The 23,392-nt window shown below is 39.7% G+C and overlaps 1 protein-coding gene across 2 annotated transcripts in view; it reads right to left on the bottom strand.

Moving 5' to 3' along the window:
* Positions 1–23,392, bottom strand: part of LOC137658739 (uncharacterized) — a 79,401-nt gene that overhangs the window by 19,840 nt on the left and 36,169 nt on the right. For both annotated transcript variants that reach the window (XM_068393759.1, XM_068393760.1), the window contains exons 2-4: positions 20,955–21,040; positions 8,655–9,231; positions 2,432–2,805 (exon numbers count right to left, since the gene is read on the bottom strand). In XM_068393759.1, the coding sequence (XP_068249860.1) occupies positions 2,432–2,805; positions 8,655–9,231; positions 20,955–20,956 (953 nt within the window). In that variant the 5' untranslated portion in view covers positions 20,957–21,040. The remainder of the gene's footprint in view (positions 1–2,431; positions 2,806–8,654; positions 9,232–20,954; positions 21,041–23,392) is intronic.

Here is a 23,392-nt window from a genome sequence, read left to right as displayed (position 1 = left end):
GTTGCACTGGTACAGCAAGATGGAAGAAAGGAAGAAGGAATGTAGAAGGGTAAGCTGTAGGTGCAGCTGAAAGGGCAGTGCACCCAAGACCCTTTAGGTGAACTGACATTACTAACTTCATCCAGATAATGCATACTGGTTTTTAACTGATAAGCATGTCAGTTTCACAATTATTCTCTACTTACCATTGTTTTCAAGTAACAAAAATATGCATTTTTGGTTTCTCTTTTTGACATTCAAAATTTGATTTCAGTAAAGAAAGCTATAAATATCTTAGCAACCCATGTTTGCCAACAGTTACAGTATACTCATATAAGCGGATGAGCAACTCGGTTGAGTAATGAGAGCTTTGGGTGTGGAGGAAATGACCCACTAAATCTCAATGAAGTCACTGGCAGCAGGGCGATGGATTGGATTTAAGGCGAAGGACAAACTGTCTCTTCGGCTTTTACTCTTGATGCCTTGTAGTTGATCTTACTAGAATTAGTATGGACCAGCAGGGGTTTCTTGCTACTGGAAATCTAAAATAAAGGGTTCACCACTCAGTACACTAGTGAAGGTTATGGGGATCTATGCAGATCTAGGTAGTGGAAGAAGATGAGGAAGGGGATCTATCCCTCTTGGCTCGCTTCTTACGTCAGGCACAATATTTCTCCAACTGGAAAGGCAGCCACTCCCTACAAAAATCCCAAGGGGAATCATTGGAACACTGCTTACCATGGCAGTTCAGGCAAAGGGGATGTGGAATGACCTCGACCGGGCTCATGAAGGTACCACAAGGGAAGGCTTTCATGGCCGGACCAATTCCGCATAACACTATTAACACCACTTATAATACAAAACACAAGGAAAAAACACTGAAAGGATAATCCAGCGCAGTCGTCATGACAGTAGAGTAGAAAAATAGAAGATACATCTCTTAATGCAACCTGAAGAGTGATACTACCCAGTCTTGGAGCTGCCTGGTAACCTATTTTATAGTTATAAATTAGGGACACTTTTCTTTTTTGGGGGTTATAGTAAATCAACTTGGGAGTAAACTCATACATAGGAAATGACTCGGAAGTTTGTATCCACGTAGGAATAAACATCTATTGAGTATTGCATGACAGATTAAACTGTTTTAGGTGGACATTAAGTAATTGATGTCACCTTGGTGTCCTGAATGCATGATCCCTTGAAGGGAAGACAGTGAGAAGTTTTTAATTTTTCGAGGGTAATTTTGAATTGAGACAGCATTGTGGACAAAGTAATATGAACATCAGTGGAGGTTCATAAAAAAAAATAAAGGTTGAATAAAAAATAATATATTCATGGACTAATTTTCTGAAATCCATTAACTGTACAGAAACGAACAAAAATTCAAATGTCTGGAAATGATATCACTAACCAAGCTTAATATCTAATATTTCCTACCAGCATACAGTTGGGCAGAGAGAGAGAGAGAGAGAGAGAGAGAGAGAGAGAGAGAGAGAGAGAGAGAGAGAGAGAGAGAGAGAGAATCTTACTGCTAGAACTTTGTATATGTTAGGGACTTTTTGCATTAATTTTCTATCACTTTTTTTTACTTGTGGAAGGACACATATTCATTAGTTATTTGAAAATAGAACTACTATTGTAATAGTGTATTTACAGTATTATAATGTATATGAAACCTTAAAAGAGCATTCGATTTCATCAAACTGCCTGGTTTAAGTAGAAATTATCGTATTCTAAAAAATCATGACTTAAAAAGATAATTGTGCTTCCCTAAAGCATTTTTTACCTTTATTTTCAATTTGAGTGCATTTCAACCATCAACTATTAGCAATTTTTTTTACTGAACAGTATCGTTGAGCATTGTCTGATACAAGCAAGTGTTATTTTCTTACCATACATAGCGTGGTGTGGCAATAACTTTCATGTTGTAAGTAGTCTTCCCTTGTCCTTAAGTTGTGAAAAGTCATATGAACTAAGATACCACAACAGAAAGCAGTGAAAAGAATGTAGTGCAGTACAGATGTGTTACTCAACTGCAGGTAGGTAATGGTCAGCGAGTTGGTAGGTTATGAGTTAACCCACCCCAAGGCAGCAGGCATTCGCAGATTTTCGATCTTTGTGCCTGTCTCTGTTACCTAACCCATACAATATGAAGGCCCAACTGTATTCACTTCCTCCTTATGCACACAGAATGTGAAAAGCTTAGGCTAATATGCACTCCTCACTTGTAATTAGATGGCAAAATTATTTGCTTTGTCACTGAAAATAGTACCAGCAGTAATGGTAGATGTAATGCTCAAGCTTATCCTCACCTACTATGTTCTAAAGTACAGTATAATAGTCTAGACTATTTAAGGAGGAAATACCAATATTTCATTAAACCTTGACTATAATATCATGTAAAGAAAATAAAAATGTTCTACAATGTAAACTAACCAACTGAAACACTTACGGATCAACAAGTTTCATGATGAGTTGAATTTTCTTGCCATTATTCTTATGACAGGAGTTTAAACACACAACAGTTACATAAAATGGGAAACAGCCGTTGTCCGAGTCCAAATTTTGTGCTGGCAAGGAAAAATGCACAGTTGGATGATCATTTATTGTCTCCTTTGTCAACTCAATTTCTTCACCTGCTGGAGACACCACAAAAGGAAAAGAATCTTCTTTCCGATCAAGTTTGCAAGCAAGAACAGGATTGTTTTTGTATTTCTCTTCAGTGTATCGCATAGTTACCGTCACAATCTGGTTAATGTCTGCACCTTGGAGGCAGAATTTAATTGGCTCATTGTTCTTTGTTATAATGTTGATTGTGTCTTTTAGCTGAAAATTAAGAAAAAGCATTTGAGATTATTTTGTAAAATTCTAAACATCTGAATCCAGCATGTGGAATTTCCAGTTTATAATTTGATATTAAGGCAGATTGTTTTCAGCACACACAAGAACTACAGATAACAAGAATAACTATTACCTGGCCACCTACTGTAAAGAATTTGCCATAAGAAAATACAGAGGATAGCTAGATGCTGTAAGTTTTGAGAACAGAAACAACGCCATTACTCTTACCATGTTCTTTAGACAAAGAATTTCCATAATCTTACTTCAAAACGATATTTAAAAAACTGTTCTTTAAATAAGGAGATGATTTCAGCCCAAGCAGCAACAGCCACTGAATTGTTAACAAGGTAGTTAATGTCAGGTGATGAGAGTAAGTGAGATACTTCGGCCCCTCCACCTGCTGGAAAAGCCTCATTTTGACCTGGGGTGGTTGAGGATGGAAGTAACTGTATAACCTAAAGGATTCAGGTTTGTATAGCTAGGGAAAAACAAATTACTTTAAAATTTGTTATTTGTTCCTACACATATACAAACATTGGGTTGGAAGTTCCCTTGGAACTGAACTAGTTGGTTCTTTTTCCTACGTAAAAATAGTCTATTTGGTCCTATATGGGAGCAAAGTAGATGACTACTGCAACCTCCTATCTGTCTCTCAAGGGGATCAGTAGACTGATCTGGCCTGTTCAAGAGGAATTATATATGGATAACAGAAAAAACCATTGCCCTTAAGGGGAAATTAGTCCAGAATAACATGCTGTACTTGGTGTATAATGATATGGGTGAGGATAAATTCCACCATTCAAACCCTCATTATTGAGAATAGAATTAAAGAACGGACTTAAGAAGTGTATGTTAGCAGCATCCGATCTTGCGTTGTTCTTCCTTCCTCTTTGATAGAGAAAGCCATCCATGTAATTCACATAAGTCCTTACGCAGGATATGTAGGTATAGAGAGGTCCCTGAGAAGGGCCAGAGTGTCATTTTTTTGGTTAGGGATGAAGAAAGACATTGTTAGGTTTATTAATAAGTGCCTTGAGTGTAACTCGATGAGTAGCCACAAAAATGTGATACCAAGGGCCGGAACATGGTTGGTAGTACCTTTTAAGTTTAATGGAGTGCATATGGACGTCCTAGGTCTATTCCCCCAGGGGACAGTTAGTTAAGGGAGTAGGTACCCCCTTACCCATGCTACCTGGGAGAGGATAGTGAGGAGGAGGCACAAGCCGGTGTCAGTGCCATCCTTCCTGCATGAGAGAGTGCGAGAGGACATGGGCCATGAAATGAAGGTGTCTGCCATAAGGCGATTGTGGTCATAAAATCAGGTTTATTTGTGTATGTTCACTCAAAGTGTTTTGTGAAAAGATGTATTAAATTTTGTATTCATTTTTGTCTTTGTTCTAAGCATATCACGAGTATACTATTTGTCATACTGAGACATTTCTGTTGTATTCACGGTTATGTTGAAATTAATTCAAATTTCGTTACTCTAAGTTGATACTCATTTTGCTGTTACCAAGGATTTTATGAATGTTTTCAATGTTGTTGTGCTGTATTTAAAAAATTCAATTTGTCTCTGCTGAGGATTTCAGTGCTGTTACAGGAAATTGCTAATCATGGGTTGAAAATGGAACATCATTACTTATGCTTTGATTTTAAAGGAGAAATAATATTGCTCAGTTATTGATAAGTAATTATCTTTTTTTTTTATTATTCACTGTTTGAGTTTGCTCGTTGTTGCAGTGTCACGGATGTGTTAGAAATGGTTTCCTTGTGATTTTAAAGGTGTCAAACGAGTGTTGGGATTGCAAGTTATTCATCTTATTTTTTTTTTTTTTATCATTTCTTTGTTTTGTGTATGTAATGATTTGTCAGTTCATATAAAAATTTTATTGCATTGAAGCAACTGTTGGTAACATATGATTAGTTTTCTGATTTTGTGCTCCAAATTTCGGTGATGATGTATCTAAACCTGAATTTTGTGTTTCTGTATGACCTATTGTCGGCGTGACATTCATCTTTGTGTAACTTGCAATTGTAACACGCCAACCGGCCCTATGATTTTAATTTTAATTTTTGCCTGCACCCGAAGAGGATGGTACTCAGCAGCAATGTAAAGAGAAAAGAATTTGGGGAAAGAAAGTTTTTAATTGCAATGAGAAAAAACCAAAAATAGAAGTTTAAAAAAAAAAATTGTTAGAAAAAAATAAAATGGGAATTTTACGGGACGTAAACCCTAAGGGGGGAGTGATGAACTGATCGTAGTCATGGTGGCCATTACTGGCAGGGGTAAGTGTAGTATTAACAGATTTTTTCTCTTTGTTAGAGGAAGGACAGTTACGTTGTGGTTTGGCACTTACAAAAATGACTGTTACAGGTTAGCTTGGGTTTGGCGTCACCAGCCTTCTCCCGATTGGTTGTTATGGGACTTTCGGGTCAAACAACCATTCATTAATCAGGCATCGTGACGCCCATGTATGGGCGCTTGGGTAAAACCCCATAGGACAGACAGTCTTGTTTTGGAGGCCAATAGAGTGTGTCATGTAAGGAAGAGAGGTGCCAACAAGTGTGCCGAACCGAGTACCATTTTTCTGAGGGCTTTTTCTTAGTAATGTGACGTAATCATAATTAAGGGTGCCCTTGTAAACTTAAGGGAAAATAGTCTGTGTAAAATTATCAACTCGGCTATTATTTGTGCATGAAACCCTCCTCCATTAGTGTTTTCCTAAATTGATTGAACCCCAATACGACCCAGATCGGGTCAACTATACATACATACATACATATATATATATATATATATATATATATATATATATATATATATATAAGCCATGGGATATGATAAATTGTCTCAGGGGTTCCTCAAAGTGACAAAGGTTAGTAACCACTGGTCTAAGTACTAAACATGAACCTAAATCTCTAGTCTTTGCCTGAACACGAGACAACAATTCTTTGTATTCATAATTACGATGGAGAATTGAAACTGGCATCATATACTGTAATTACCAATCATTCATTTATTCTGTAAACCGCCTACGAAGGATAAAATACTTTGGAACCTACTTCAAACCCTTTACTAGGGCATAGGCAGCAGTAGGCATATACAAAGATTGCAAAGACAGTACTTCCTCACTATCATTGTCCAACTGCATCACCTCTTCCTCGTTTTTTCTGACCTACAAGATAACTAGAGTGAATATCAGTGTATTTCTTGCATTCTTTACCCTTTGAAAAGGGAGTAGCAGTGGGAACATGCAGGCTAGTACTATATTAGATTTGTATTTACTAGTACCCTTTAAAAATGTGAGACAAAGTAGTGGCCAACCTTCGACACATTTTTAGAGCATAAAGTTTCCTATCTTTTCATACATGAATAGTAAATATTGGTTAACAAACTAAAAAGTAGTTTAAATTATTCTCTGAAAATTTCATATTTTGAGAAATCAGTCATCAATGTTCTATTCTTTTAGAAACTGTCTGATCAACTTTACTAGGGATTAGTTTTGGGTTTTAGCAGTAATTATACCTCACCAAAGGGATCATGAGGTTATAGTCATCATATTTCGGGGTTTTTTATACTAATCTATGGCGAGGCTCTTCCCTCAAATCTAAAAATATATATGCAACAATTATCAAATGCCCGCACTGATATCAGTAAGACAGTGCCAGGATCATATATTCTCGTCTGCGTATTTTCTGGGCAAATTTTATGCTTAAGGCATAATTAGTTACCGTCTGATACTTTTTGCATCATTCAGTATAACTATAAAACTATAATATAAGAATTATTAATACTGTATATAAACAAGCAGACAAATAAATGCGATAGAGAAACACAACTAATGTTTATTCACAACAGCACCAAAAGAAAAAGGAAATTACATTATCTTTCAACCTTGATTGTAGAAAATTAGGTTCATGAAGTTTATGGGAGACTACCATATCTTTTCTTCAAATTCTTAAAGAAGAAGTACACTGATCAGTAAAGGGTTGAGAAAGGGATTGGATGTACTTACGAAAATATAAGAAAAGGACGTTAAAAAAGTTGTTTTTATATAAAATCTATTTGAAACCAGAAATAATAGATATTATAGAGCAACTAGAATTGCAGAAGGAACTAAAAAATTTCAAGATTTTGAGGGAGGATTCACTGGACTTCTTAAGTTTAACAACGGGAACGAGTGAAAAAAGGCTGAACTTATATACAGGTGGCAGCATGATAATATCAACACCTCCCAGCTACAATCAACTAACCTGGTCTTTTCCAGCTCGCTTGAACTGTCAACTTGATCATTAATCATTGACACATGCTTTGTAATTTGTGGTACCATGAGTGAAATGCACTCATCACAACAACAATTAAATCGCAGTATTGCCCCTGGCACAATACAAAGATAAGTAGAACTTGACCTACCAGAAATTAATCCAACGCACTTTCCAGGCAATAACTGTAAACTAAGCGGGGGAAAGACATCTTAAAACGCAGTATGTAAACCATCTGAGAGCATGGTCAATTGCTACCGGATCTATGGAGAAACTGAAAACTACTTTTCCCCAAGGCGACAACTTAAGTTTCCTTGTGTGCGGACATTATGACTAACACATTCATGCCGAAATATGAGGCCAAAGCCAAGAAGCCAAATGGACAGCAAGCTGAATAGACAGCAAGCCGAACGGAAAACAAACTGAAGAGACAGCAAACCAAACAGAGCAAGACGAACAGACAAGAAGTCTAACAGACAGGATCAAGAATGGGAAATTTAGTACCTATAACGAAATATGAAAAACAGCGAGGTAAAGGATTCAACTTCCATAACATTAGATTTTGAAAACCAAGTAATTAACAGTTAAAAATTTTTAACCAAATATACTAATTTTAGATTGCTTTTTATTGTGGATAACCTGCTCAGGACTAACAATTAGCTTGAAGGTTTGCATACTTTAACAAAAATAGGTTATTCTAATGCATCCCACATTACCAATGCATCTTATAATTACAAGGAAAGATCAAACATTTATGGCAATCAATATTTCACGGACAATCAAAAAATATGATGCTATAACAAAGAAGATGGCCTTGGTTTTTTTAATGCAACTTAGCTTACAACCTTTAGTTACATAAAAGATTTTATTTCATTAAAAACTTTAATTTTATGATTTAAATCTTCAATAATTGTTTATAAAAGAGTGCTCCAAATAATGTTTATAATAGCTCAATTTTTAATTATATAATAAATATGTCTTTATCTTACAGTCTGAATTACAACTTTTTAGTTTGGTATATAAGTTATATATTATTTGTAATGTCTTTTATTTGATTTTATTATTGGTTTACGAATAACATTGTTTCCAAATATCTTTTTATAAAAGAGAGTTCTAAGAAAAGGGTCTTGATTATCTGACCCATTCATTTCGTGTTATTATTTTCTGTGCATTATTTTCTTTACAAATAGCTCATAAAACTGAATGTGTCAGAAAACTAAATTGTCCATTCTTCATCCTGTCCGTTAGGCTTCATGTCTGTTCAGCTTGCTGTCCGTTCAGTTTCATGTCTGTTAGGCTCCCTGTCTGTTTGCTTCCTGGCTTCGTCCTTTTGTCTTTCGGCATAAGTGCATTCGGCATCATGTCCTACTACCAGGCTTCCTACCACAAATAGAAGAGTTCTATTTCTCTGTTAAGAACACATATTGTTTTGAAGCGAAAGAAAATGGGATAATTTTTAAATTTTAGGGTCTTCTGGAGGAGAAGCAAAATGAACATCAGGGGAGATTCATAGTAATAAATATCATATAGTACCATTTTACTTAAATACCACAGAGCACAGTTTTCCTTACCAAATATGGTGGATTTCTTGATTTATCAGAAGGAATGGCAAAAAAATCAGCGGTATCCGAGCCCTCATTTTCCCTGATGAACTCGATCACATCTTGGAGCCCTTCATAATCTTGTTCACTGCTGTCAACTTGAGCATTATTTCCATTCAATGTTGCCCCATCATCATTTTCATAAATGGAATCATCAATCAACAAAGCAGATTCGTCTACATCTACCGTTAAGGTCTCTCCTTCATTTTCCTGTTCCTGAATTTCCAGATTAATAAAGCCTTCAGTGCTTCTGCCATAGCCTTCTGCATAGTCAGTCATCTGACCTTGGGAAACAAACACTGGTCCAGACTGGATTGTAGATGAAACATCATTACTAGATTCTAGTTTTTCTTTTAAAACCATAGGCTTCAGTTCTAGGTTATACATATGATCTTTGAAGGAACTACCTATATTGGATTCCATAATCCTGGGCAGTTCCATAGAACTTATCATCTGCATGGAATGCTGCTGATTCTGTGACATGAATACGTCAGTCACGCATTCAGCATCCTGGCCATGCAGTGCATGATTAAGGAAGTGATCAGCCCTGAAAGTTAACAAAAATATGCACAAAATTACAATCTAATAAAGAAGTCCCTGTAAAAAGAAAAACAAAATATGAAACTTATTATAACACCCATAAAAAAATATATAAAACCGTCAACTTTTCAAGTTTCAAAGATAAAAACATCTCAAGTTATATTTATGCCTAATTGCATAGTTTACCCAGCAAGTATATGGAAAGTCTTCAAACCAATGTTAGCATCAGATTCTTAACTTATTCAAAATATTTTCATAATGAACATTACTTCAGCAAAAATATGATGCAAGATATCATAGTTTTCATACAGTTCACTTATAGCCATTATTACTAGTTATCATATCTCTCTCTTTCTTAAACATCAGCACAAATATGATACAAAATATCATAGCTTATATAAAGTACATTTGTAGCCATTATCATTAGTTCTCTCTCTCTCTCTCTCTCTCTCTCTCTCTCTCTCTCTCTCTCTCTCTCTCTCTCTCTCTCTCTCTCTCTCTCTCTCTCTCTCTCTCTCTCTCTTTTTTTTTTTTTAATTTCTACTTACTTATTAATCTTCATATTTTTTTAGACATTATTAGAAATTCTTGGTATCGCTACTTGCTGTTTCAATAATGGTAATATTGAAATTAATCGGTAATGCAGACTTTTGAAATGAACTCGATAAAGAATGACTTGCAAAATATGTAAAAATATTCTCTGTTTTCCGTGCAGGAAATAAAAGAAAACACTAACTTACCAAGCAAAAGTACTTAATATTTATAATGTAAAAGGAAATATATTATTTATAAAAAAAAATAGTTGTCCTATTACTGATCTTTCATTGGATAAATAACCATACACTATTAGAGATGAAAAAATGAAATTAAACTAGCATAAAATATGAGATTTTATTCGAGTTGTAGAGTTAAATTTACGCCAAGTACAACAGTACTCATAACAACTGATACAGACCCATAAAATGTTATTTTCATTAGTAAAATAAATTTTTGAATATACTTACCCGATGATCATGATCTACGGTCGGGATACGCCAGCGATCGCTATACAGGTGGGGGTGTACACAACAGCGCCATCTGTGAGCAGGTACTCAAGTACTTCTTGTCAACAAGAACTCAATTTTCTCCTCGGTCCACTGGTTCTCTATGGGGAGGAAGGGCGGGTCCTTAAATTCATGATCATCGGGTAAGTATATTCAAAAATTTATTTTACTAATGAAAATAACATTTTTCAATATTAATCTTACCCGATGATCATGTAGCTGATTCACACCCAGGGTGGTGGGTGGAGACCAGCATACATGTTAACAAAGAAGCTAAGTATCCCGTATTTCATTTTATTAGTTATTCAAAAATAACATAAAATAAATAAGTACCTGGTAAGGAAGACGACTTGAACCATTACTCTGTCTTTATTAAGTACGTCTTCCTTACTGAGCGTAGCGGTCCTCTTAGGATGCTGAACGACTCTTAGGTGCTGAAGTATAAAGGGCTGCAACCCATACTAAAGGACCTCATCACAACCTCTAACCTCAGCGCTTCTCAAGAAAGAATTGACCACCCGCCAAATCAACAAGGATGCGGAAGGCTTCTTAGCCGACCGTACAACCCATAAAAAGTATTCAAGAGAAAGGTTAAAAAGGTTATGGGATTATGGGAATGTAGTGGCTGAGCCCTCACCTACTACTGCACTCGCTGCTACGAATGGTCCCAGGGTGTAGCAGTTCTCGTAAAGAGACTGGACATCTTTGAGATAGAATGATGCAAACACTGACTTGCTTCTCCAATAGGTTGCATCCATAACACTCTGCAGAGAACGGTTCTGTTTGAAGGCCACTGAAGTAGCCACAGCTCTCACTTCATGTGTCCTTACCTTCAGCAAAGCAAGGTCTTCTTCCTTCAGATGAGAATGTGCTTCCCTAATCAGAAGCCTGATGTAGTAAGAAACTGAGTTCTTAGACATTGGAAGAGAAGGCTTCTTGATAGCCCACCATAAGGCTTCTGATTGTCCTCGTAAAGGTTTTGACCTTTTTAGATAGTACCTAAGAGCTCTAACTGGGCAAAGTACTCTCTCCAGTTCGTTCCCCACCAAGTTGGACAGGCTTGGGATCTCGAACGACTTAGGCCAAGGACGTGAAGGAAGCTCGTTTTTAGCAAAAAACCGAGCTGCAAGGAACATGTAGCCGTTTCAGATGTGAAAACTATGTTCCTGCAAGGCGTGGATCTCACTTACTCTTTTAGCTGTTGCCAAGCACACGAGGAAAAGAGTTTTTAATGTGAGGTCCTTAAAAGAGGCTGATTGGAGAGGTTCAAATCTTGATGACATAAGGAACCTTAGGACCACGTCTAGATTCCAGCCTGGAGTGGACAACCGACGTTCCTTTGAGGTCTCAAAAGACCTAAGGAGGTCCTGTAGATCTTTGTTGGTGGAAAGATCCAAGCCTCTGTGGCGGAAAACCGCTGCCAACATACTTCTGTAACCCTTGATCGTAGGAGCTGAAAGGGATCTTACGTTCCTTAGATGTAACAGGAAGTCAGCAATCTGGGTTACAGTGGTACTGGTTGAGGAAACTGCATTGGCCTTGCACCAGCTTCGGAAGACTTCCCATTTAGACTGATAGACTCTGAGAGTGGATGTCCTCCTTGCTCTGGCAATCGCTCTGGCTGCCTCATTCGAAAAACCTCTAGCTCTTGAGAGTCTTTCGATAGTCTGAAGGCAGTCAGACGAAGAGCGTGGAGGTTTGGGTGTACCTTCTTTACGTGAGGTTGACGTAGAAGGTCCACTCTTAGAGGAAGAGTCCTGGGAATGTCGACCAGCCATTGCAGTACCTCTGCGAACCATTCTCTCGCGGGCCAGAGGGGAGCAACCAACGTCAGCCGTGTCCCTTTGTGAGAGGAGAACTTCTGAAGTACCCTGTTGACAATCTTGAACGGCGGGATTGCATACAGGTCGAGATGGGACCAATCCAGCAGAAAAGCATCCACGTGAACTGCTGCTGGGTCTGGAATCGGAGAACAATACAACGGGAGCCTCTAGGTCATCGAGGTAGCGAACAGATCTATGGTTGGCTGACCCCACAGGGCCCAAAGTCTGCTGCAAACATTCTTGTGAAGGGTCCACTCTGTGGGGATGACCTGACCCTTCCGGCTGAGGTGATCTGCCATGACATTCATATCGCCCTGAATGAACCTCGTTACCAGCGTGAGCTTTCGATCTTTTGACCAGATGAGGAGGTCCCTTGCGATCTAGAACAACTTCCTCGAATGAGTCCCTCCCTGCTAGGAGATGTAAGCCAAGGCTGTGGTGTTGTCGGAGTCCACCTCCACCACCTTGTTTAGCTGGAGGGACTTGAAGTTTATCAAGGCCAGATGAACCGCCAACAACTCCTTGCAATTGATGTGAAGTGTCCTTTGCTCCTGATTCCATGTTCCCGAGCATTCCTGTCCGTCCAATGTCGCACCCCAGCCCGTGTCTGATGCGTCCGAGAAGAGACGGCGGTCGGGGTTCTGAACAGCCAAAGGTAGACCTTCCTTGAGAAGAAAGCTGTTCTTCCACCACGTTAGAGTAGACCTCATCTCTTCGGAAACAGGAACTGAGACCGTCTCTAGCGTCATGTCCTTTATCCAGTGAGCAGCTAGATGATACTGAAGGGGGCGGAGGTGGAGTCTCCCTAACTCGATGAACAGGGCCAGCGATGAAAGTGTCCCTGTTAGACTCATCCACTGCCTGACTGAGCATCGGTTCCTTCTCAGCATGCTCTGGATGCATTCTAGGGCTTGGTTGATCCTTGGGGCCGACGGAAAAGCCCGAAAAACTCGACTCTGAATATCCATACCCAGGTAGACAATGGTCTGGGATGGGACGAGCTGGGACTTCTCTAAATTGACCAGGAGGCCCAGTTCCTTGGTCAGATCCATAGTCCATCTGAGATTCTCCAGACAGCGACGACTTGTGGGAGCTCTTAAAAGCCAGTCGTCTGACGGAGCCGGACACAAGATCATGGTACTGCTGCACAGTCTGTGAACTGTCAACCATGGGGAAGCGAGGAAGTACAGCGACAACTCGAAACTGTCTAGACTGTCTGGGTAGTACAGACAACTCCTTATCGGGTTGCTGAGGTTGCCGCACTGCGTCACAACAAGTCACCTCTGCTGGTTGTTGAACGTCTTCCCAGTGACACACTGACTCCGTAAAAAAAAATTCTCTATCAAGGACTAAGCTTGGACTGCATGCCTTGCAACAAAGCTCAAGGTCTATGGGAGCAGGAGTGGCAACAGACGGGGTTAGCGACTGAAGCGGAACCATTTACCCTCCCTGGAAGCATGTTATGCTTAAATAAAAGTCCATAGGAGGCTAAGCAGCTTAAGGCTCCTCTCCAAATGACAGAGTCCTCAAGGGAATAACAGAAGGAGGGAGAACAGCACTTTCTCATCTACAGGAACCATATCCGAGAAAAGCTAAGTTCTCTCAGTGAGGGTTTCACTGGTGCAAAAGCAGCAGACCAGAAGGCAACGTTATGAAACTGCTTGACAGTCTGTGAACTGTCAAAAACTGAACTGTCAACCACAACAGGAGCGTGAGGACATACAGCACTGGTGTATAAGTAGCAGACCAGAAGGCAACGTCATGTAACTGCATGACAGTTTGTGAGTTGGCAACAACCAAAGATGTGTGGGGAAGCCTCAACTCCTGCCTGACTAGTTTGCTGCTGGCGAGTGGCGGTAACCACAGTGTGTTGCGGAGGCTGACACACCGTGTCAAAACACGGCAGCTTGTGGTAGCTCCCGCACGGCAACGGAGTGCTCTGTGTGTGGGAGTCATCATACATCTGGCAGGGTTGACTGTGCATGGGTGGAGGAGCTCTCACAACAAGAGTGTGAGAGCATGAAGCCATGCCGGGCGCACAACCGTGGGAGGTGTAGGCCCACGGGTGCATCGTCAACCTTCTCCGCAGTCGGAGTGTGGGAGCTGGCAACAACAAAAGCAGAGTGCTGGTGCGTGGGAGGGGCAGCGGTGGGTTGAGGAGCATGCGGTATGGTATGCAGAGCATGCTGTAAGGTATGCAGAGCATGCTGTAAGGTATGCAGAGCATGCTGTAAGGAATGCAGAGCATGCTGTAAGGTATGCAGAGCATGCTGTAAGGTATGCAGAGCATGCTGTAAGGTATGCAGAGCATGCGGTATGGTATGCAGAGCATGAGGTAAGGCATGCGGCTCATGCTGCATGGTATGCGGCTCATGCTGCATGGGATGCGGCTCATGCTGCATGGTATGAGGCTCATGCTGCATGGTATGCGGCTCATGCTGCATGGGATGAGGCTCATGCTGCATGGGATGAGGCTCATGCTGCATGGTATGAGGCTCATGCTGCATGGAATGCGGCTCATGCTGCATGGTATGCGGAGCATGCTGTAAGGTCTGCAGAGCATGCTGCATAGGCTGAGGAGAATGCCGCATAGTGCTGGAACCCGGCAACTCCCGATGCGGCAGCTCACGCATGTTAGCAGATGGTGCAGCAAGAACATGCGTCTGGCAGTGAGGACTGCGCATCGGTGGAGGAGCTCTCACAGGTGTGGTGTGGGAGCAGGCAGCCGCAGTATCTGCTGAGCGCACAACCTCGGCGGGTTGTAGGTAAACAGGTTGCATTGTCAACCTTCCAGCATGATACTCCTGCATGAAGGAGCAAGCTGAGACTGTATAGTCTGCAGCATGGACCACTAGGGTCTATGAAAGACAACAACAAACGGAGCTACTGTCCGTTGTGACTGAGGGTCTAAAACAGCTTGTGCGGCAACAGACGGAGTTACTGCCTGTTGCGGTACCACCTAGCCTCTCTTAGGAGGTGTGCAGTTGTCGTACTGCAGCGAGTCCGAACTGACCCAGTGGCTACACCTAGGCCGTTGGACTTGCGCGGAAGGGACCGACTTGCACTTAAAAGCTGCAAGATTTGGTCCATGGTTTCTGCGAGAAACCTCTTCCGCAGACGAGGAATAAATGGGCTCTCTCGTCTTTGTGTGGGTGGGGTGATCACGTCGGCAACGTGTGTAGATACACCCGAAACCACAGAGGGAAACGTCTGTTCGTCGATCAAGGCCTGAGGAACCCATAAGTCCTTCGACATTACTTCTCCCCTGGGCTTGGGAGCTTGTAAGAGGTCCCGGACTAGGTGAACCACTGGCACGAACAGACGAACCCTCGAACGCAACACTGTAACACTTTGCGGATATCACTTTATCACTTTTGATTTTCTGTTTGCACTTATTTCACTGAACTCGAAACTTTAAGTGGTTTGTACCTGAAACACGCAATCCTATCCTTCATTAAAAGGTAGTAATTGCGAAAACAGTATTACAATGTAACAGAAAAACATAATGAAAGATAAAGAATTAAGTGGCTGGAAAAGAGACTAAACACTAGATCAAATAAACTACGTTTAAAATCTCTCACCGCATAAAGCCTGGGAACAAGAATAAAACTCTAGAAACGTTTTACCTTCTTCCCCTCTATCGACTAGGGAGAAGAGCAAAAAAAAAACAAGAACAACGTTACCCGCTTGAACGAAACGTTTATCCTCCTCTCTCTCCCTCCGTCTCTATCTCTCCTTGACTTAGAACCTGAGAGATGAGCCCAATATATATATCGTTAAAACATATTATTTGTTAAAGGAAAAAAACTGAAAGGTTTCCCAAATAAAAAGTTCCTTTATTAGAATTAAAACCATTTAAGCTAAGAAAGAATGAACGAAACGCTAGAATCGGTTTACTCTTACTGCAACGAGAAACCGTGAATACTCTCTCTCTATCGTAACGATAGAGCGCAAGTTGAATGTTCTGAACGTCAACAACTGCGGAGACTAAACAAAACGTTAGTTCAACTTTGAAAACAGTACGAGACTTATCAAAGAAATTCTTTCAAAAACATAAAATTAAAATAGCATAAATTCTTAACAGGAAAAACGATATGACGAGCTCAATGTTAATTAACTTCGGTTCCAAGTAAGGACCGCCTACTATTAGGAAAGGTCGCATATTTTTTTTTTTTTTTTTTAAGGAAAGTTAATCGAAGAGGCCTATAAATGGCGGAGAGATATAAAATAAAAAGTGAAAGAGAGTCTATACTCTCTTCGACACCAACACTTCCGTCTAAGGGAAGGGTCGGCCATTAAAAAGTGAAAGAGAGTCCATACTCTCTTCGTCACCATAATTAATTCAAATTAATTCCAAAAGCTTGCTAAGCTAAAGATAAAGCTTCCTGAATAGCGAAGGCTAAACTCTAGAGCAAATACATCACCAAATCGTGAACAATAACTCCAGAATCAACAGCGTATCCAAGTAGGTCTAGCCGGTGGCACGACAGAGGAAAAATTGAGTTCTTGTTGACAAGAAGTACTTGAGTACCTGCTCACAGATGGCGCTGTTGTGTACACCCCCACCTGTATAGCGATCGCTGGCGTATCCCGACCGTAGATTTCTGTCGGGCAACAGAGTTGACAGCTACATGATCATCGGGTAAGATTAATATTGAAAAATACTTTGCATTATTACTCAATATTTTGAATATGGGAATACTAATATTAAAAGGAAATTACTCAATTTGTCCGTTTGCTTTCCACCAGAAATATGATGTCACCAGAAAAATGTTTGGTACGAACTTGACAGATACTGAAACTTTTCTTAATGTATTTTTTATTCAAAATGGATACTGTATATTATCAATAACAGAAAATATTAACTTAGCTAGAGTGGATATGAATGTGTTGAGGTGGTTTGGCCATGTTGAGAGAACGGAAAATGGCTGTCTGCTAAAGAAGGTGATGAATGCAAGAGTTGATGGGAGAAGTACAAGAGGAAGGCCAAGGTTTGGGTGGATGGATGGAGTGAAGAAAGCTCTGGGTGATAGGAGGATAGATGTGAGAGAGGCAAGAGAGCGTGCTAGAAATAGGAATGAATGGCGAGCGATTGTGACAGTTCCGGTAGGCCCTGTTGCTTCCTCCGGGGCCTTAGATGACCGCTGAGGTAGCAGTAGTAGGGGGATTCAGCATTATGAAGCTTCATCTGTGGTGGATAACGGGGGAGGGTGGGCTGTGGCACCCTAGCAGTACCAGCTGAACTCGGTTGAGTCCCTTGTCAGGCTGGGAGGAACGTAGAGAGTAGAGGTCCCCTTTTTGTTTTGTTTCATTTGTTGATGTCGGCTACCTCCCAAAATTGGGGAAAGTGCCTTGGTATATGTATGATTAACTTAGCAAGAGGAATTTTTCTAAAACAAAATAGATTATTTTTGAGGAAATATTTGTCCTCTTACTATACTATGTCTGACAAACTTTTTGAAGAAAAAGTAAATGCATAGGTAGATAGGGCAGAAAATGGGTACATATGTGACCAGACACCCTTGCGTAAATATATAAAAAAGGGGTTTTGACGACGGAAAAAAATTTTTTCGGGGAAGTGCTGAATGATCTTCAGGACTTTCCCATGAAAGACTTGATCAGGGAATCCAATATGACGAAAATGCCAAAGAAATATTGTCTCTCATGTTGTAAGGCCAGAGCATGCACGTGCAAAGCACGCACTTACCTTAATGTGTATTAGGAAGACCCTTGCGTTCAGCCACATTAGAACTCAATAAACATTTCAGTTGCTGAAATTAGTTTGCTAATGAGTGATGTCATTAGTAAGTAATGCGCCTCACAGAAAGGAAACAATATCCCAGTTGACTGCCAGGTAACAAGTGCATCAACTAGCGCCCAATTGCCATCTAGGAAATCCCAAGTGTAAAACAATTGCCCCACTCCCTTGTGCTAGGCTAGGGAGGAGAGATGGTACTGGAGACCACTCAGCATTTCCACAAAAATAGTTTTTTTTCTTTGTCAAAACCCCCCTTTGGGTTAAGGCACTGACTGGTCTCCCAGGAATAGTACCAGAGTACAGATAGTCGTCAACTTACGACCTATGCGACTTCTGACTGTTTGACTTTACGATGACTTTTTCGGCTGTGATGACGTAAAAAATCTGTTGGAAATGGTACAGTATATATTGTATTCTGCAGAAATAACATATTTTCTGTTATAAAAATGAACTAATTTCTTTTGGTAAGTTACCATTTTCTTTCAGTGAAAATATAGTTTCCGTTTTAAATAAATGCATTAAGAAAACATCTTGATGTCAGTCAAGTTCACATCACATATCTGGTGACATCATATTTCTGGCGGAAAGATAGCGGAGAAAATAGCGAGATTTCCTTTTAATAAGTTATCGATTAACATTAGTTTTCCTTTTATAAAAAAATTGAGTAACCTGGGATCTGTATCAGTTGTTATGAAAACTACTTTGCATAAATTTGGCTCAACACCTAGGACAAAATCTTATATTTTACACTAGTTTTATTTTCTTTATTTCATCTATGAAATTTTTGCCAAACTAGAAAGTACCGTATAAAGTTTTATAAACTATATGTTGTCTTTTGTATACTTATATACCTCATTGGTTATGCGAGTATATGGATGAATCATAGATATTTATTTCAATGCTGTTGATTTTTTACAGGAATGCACTGTACTATATTTCAATAAAATAAATATTGTTCATAGAAAATGGGTAAAACAAATATATGATGAAACAAAATTTTTATCTTAATCTTTTTTCAAACTGTTTCAGCATTATACAAATTACAATCATTACATTGATAAAGAATGCTAGAAAAATACTAACTACTGCAAAAGTAAACCTAATTTTTACTCTTAATAAAATCATTCATGAATCATGACCACATAAAAAAATATTACACACCCTCCTTAGTGATCTATTTATCCATATTTATGTAGTATTGGAAAACAAAAATCATCATAAGTATTACATTTTTATTTTCATTGTTACTATTTTAACTGCCTGTAATATTATAGAAAAATTGGATTGTAGCCAGTGGCCTTTTTTACTTTGTGCTACTCATTAATGGGATCGGGGATACTGGCTCTTTTGACCATCTAGTCGGGGAATATTTGGTGGTGTTTGGCTCAATGCACATCGGAGATCACTTGCCATATCAAGCTCAAAGGTTGTCTAATCTTTGCCAAGCACCTGCTTGAAGCAGCTGCATCACAGAGAAGTTTCTCTTAAAAACTAGGGACTTCCTAACGCCCTTAACGCCATGAGCTCCAGGTTTTCTACACTGTTGAGGAGAGTGAGGATTTAACTCACGGTCAACAACCTGCCTAAACCAAGAGATTGTGTTTGTAATTCTCCTCTTTACCCTGCCCATGCTCACAGGCAAATGCTTGATTTGCAGGCAAGCTATAGACGTGCGTTTGAGATAGCGCTTCAGTGCCCTCACAGGACATAGTGACAGCTGATCAGTATTATCACTTACATTCCGAAGACTGACAATCTGGAAGGTCCTGAACCTAGAGTCCACTACAGCCAAATTCTGAGTCTTAGTAATAAACTAAGGGATGAATAGTCGACACTGTAAGAAAGACCATCCACCTCAATGATCCTCTTGGCGGAGGCAAGGGTGAGAAGAAAAACTGTCTGAAGTGTCAAGTCACGATCTGACGCTTGACTCTCAACAGTTCATAAGGGGCTTCTTTCAGGGAGCATAATATTTTTACTACATTCCAGGGAGATGGTCTAATTTCCGACTGGGGGCACGTAAGCTTAAAACTCCATATGAGTAGAGACAATTCCATCGGGGAGGAAATAACTCCAATCAGTCTAAAGACAAGGTTCAAGGCTGAGCGGTAGCATTTCAACTCCTTGAGGCATAACAAAAACTCTACTATCAAGGGGAAAGCTAGAGGCACGAGACCAGACAGAAGGGGCTCCACGTCATTAGCTCAGGATGGGGAAGAGCCGAGGCAAACCCCCGCAGAGGCAAATGTGCGCTCCTGCTGTGCCCTTAGCTTCAACAGCTCTAGACGTCTTTCCTTTGTGGGGGAATCAGAAAGCTCCAAAGAAGGCCACAATTGATGAAAGGCATCAAACGAAGAGGACTTCCTCCGAGGGGTAGCAACGGAGTCTTCCTTTCCTGTAGATTATTCAGGGGTTAAATGGTCATCGCTCTAACCCGACTGCCCCACCAGAGGAGGCCGAACGGGAAGAGGCAGTTAGGGGTGGGAGCGTACCAGTCGCTGAAGAAAGAAGTTGGGACTTCTTTGAATTTGAGGATAAACTCAAGGGCAAAAATTCCCTTTTAGACCTTTCCCTGCATCTATTGTACTATTTCAACAGGGAGGATGGCCACTCCCGACTCTCAAGCAAAGAGAAGCCTCCATGCAGGAGTGCCGTCTGCATTTAGCCGGTGAAGATCCATCTCCTTGTTTGACATGAAGGAACTGCAGGAGCAGCTCAATATGCCATGGTCGTAGTGCTCTTAATCTAATAGAGAGAGAGAGAGAGAGAGAGAGAGAGAGAGAGAGAGAGAGAGAGAGAGAGAGAGAGAGAGAGAGAGAGAGAGAGAGAGAGAGAGAGGGGGGGGGGGTGTACAGTAGGTCTTCACTCAACCGTGACCCAATCAAAATGGAGCTCAGCTGTTGGGTGAGTGTGTGAGTGGGCTCGTTGACACCTCGCTTAAAAGCTTGTATGTCATCTCTCCTACATAAAGATCGAAGGTTTGTATTTGTATGGGAATAAACTTTATTTGTTAGAGCTCAAAATATATGGAGGGTTTTTATACTGTACAGTATATGTATAATAAAACAATTTGTTACACTAGAGGAAGTACAAAGAAAAAACTTACATTTTGGTAATTCTTGGAACCTTTATTTTAATTGAAGTCCTGTGGTTCTCAACAAATCCTTAAGACTGTTAGCATCAATTTACTCCCTAGAAATAAAATAAAATGGTAAGAAAACAAACTATATTATACAGTTATAAGGATACAAAAAATGCACATAAACTATTATATTGTCATTGCCTTTACAACTAATTTCAAATAGGCTAACTTGTTCTAGTAGAGCTAAAACATTCAGGATATAATCAAGTCATGATTCATAATTTTTTTTCATTTTTAGCAGGATTATTTTTCCACCATGTTTATAAATCATACAGTTTTGGATAATATACAGTTATAACCACTAATAAATAATTTAGTCATCAAATCATTGTTTCATGAGAATAAAATGTCCTTAAGTATAAAATTTTTCCATAAAAACCATAACATATACAAACATGCAGTACAGTAATATATATTTCACGTAACCTCTGAAAACAACACCTTAGAATCAAGACTACAATTAATGGGTAATACTGACCAGGCCCAGCCTCTCATCATTACAGTATCACATATAATGTACTGCAGGGAGACTGAAGATACTGTACTACATTTTGGAATGAGTGTTGGGATGGTCCCCAATGTCTTTTTGATTGAAACTAGATTCTACACACAGAGAAGGACCAAAATCTGTAACCACAGGCTTCTAAAAAGTAAACTGACAGAAGATATTTTTGTCCGACAGCAAGGGGCAGTTTATTATGAACTTTTGTTCCCACCCTGTTTATAAGTTACTATTGAAGGTATGGGTAAACTAAATAAAAGAATTGGCATTAGTTAAAATACTTCATATTACAGTTAGACGTTACCCTTCACATGGATTAGGTAATAGATATCAGAGATTGCTGAAAAACCACATGCAGTATAAGTGCTACAACCTTAGTGATGCTTCTATGCCCAGTATTTTCTTATATAACTAAAAAAAACATTGGAATCTCAGGCCAGACAGCAAAGACAAATTTAACATACTCATAGTTATTTACAGGAGAACATTATGAAAAAAAGAAATGTAAAAAAATAAATAACTTACAATTGTATAAATGTTTTGTTTAGATAAAAGTCCATGAACCCCTTAACCTAACGTGGGTTAGAAAGATGTACAGTATATTAAAGATGAAAAGAATTAAATACTTTGTGACTTGAGCTAACCTAACCATCGGCACAAGGCCCTACCCGGTATGGGGGTCAGAACATCCCCTTACACTGTCATGACAGTTTCTGGTTACTCTAACCTCTTTATACTAATCTGGAACTTCTTCTCGATTCATATTACTAAAAAAAAATACAAGCTGACTCCTCACTTTTATAGTTAGCAACAAGTTTTCATGAATCTTAGTTAGGTTCCTAAATTTGTGATACAATAATACTTGCAATCAATCAAATGAGGCCGAGAAAATATCTAGAAAATTTTTGTAGGAATTTGTAAGTTTTCCTAACTATACAAACCTGAGTCCTTTAATATGGAGATGTTTTCAGCATGAGCAGGAATGGTCGTTACAATAATTTAATTAGGGGATAAAAATTCAATTAAAGGAGCAGGAAAGATTCAGCGCGAGCTGGTCTAGCCATAAAAACTTTATAACGCAATGTGTCACTGACCTTCCGCTGGTTAGCAGGGGGTAGACCAGCCTGCCACTCACACACTCACCCAGCAACTGAGTTCACTTTTGATTGCTAGAAGGACTTCAAAGGGGAAGAAGATGGCAGGATATGTATGTGTAAAGAACTCTGGTTTATATAGTTAGGAAAAATACAAATTACTTCCAAAAGTTTTCATTTCTTCCTACACAAGTACAACCCTCTATTCCTTATGAAGTAGACTCACCCACCCTAAGGTGGGTGCAAGTCCTTTTCCACTAGCTGAAGAACTTTGTCCAGGGATAACAAATCTGAGCTCTATAGAGTGTGGGAAGAGCATCCTGACACTTCGTGAACTATTGGCCCATCAATGACATAGGGTTGATGGCCTGTGAAACCATGGTTAGTAACTGGAAACTTGAACTGTGACTTTATTTAGGCAAGTATAAAGAGTGGGTTGACATTCATGCACATTAAGACCCAGAGAGAATCAAACTCCCTCTCACTAGTAGGTTGGGGCCATAACTAAATACACAAATGATATATTCAGACCCCTAAAAGAAAAAAATGGAGCAGCAATCCAATGGAGGCCAGCTTGCAGTCTTCAGATACTGTGCCCCAGAAGAGGGAAAGCTGGAGAAAGAAAAGGCCATTCATTCCTTTACACTGTAATGTCTGCCTTTGACTGACTGCTACTAGTTCCATAAGGGAGCTACAGCTGTTACACCACTTGTTGAGCGGCCATCACAGAGCCTAAAGTAAACGTATCTAGGGTCCTTTGGATTACGACGTGCAAGTAGTGGGAAGTGAAGGCGGTCTGTCCACAC

The sequence above is a fragment of the Palaemon carinicauda genome, chromosome 19 (genome assembly GCF_036898095.1).
Source record: "Palaemon carinicauda isolate YSFRI2023 chromosome 19, ASM3689809v2, whole genome shotgun sequence".
Lineage (NCBI taxonomy): Eukaryota > Metazoa > Arthropoda > Malacostraca > Decapoda > Palaemonidae > Palaemon > Palaemon carinicauda.
Note: the sequence above shows the minus strand (reverse complement) of the source record. Positions and strands in the feature narration are given on the sequence as shown.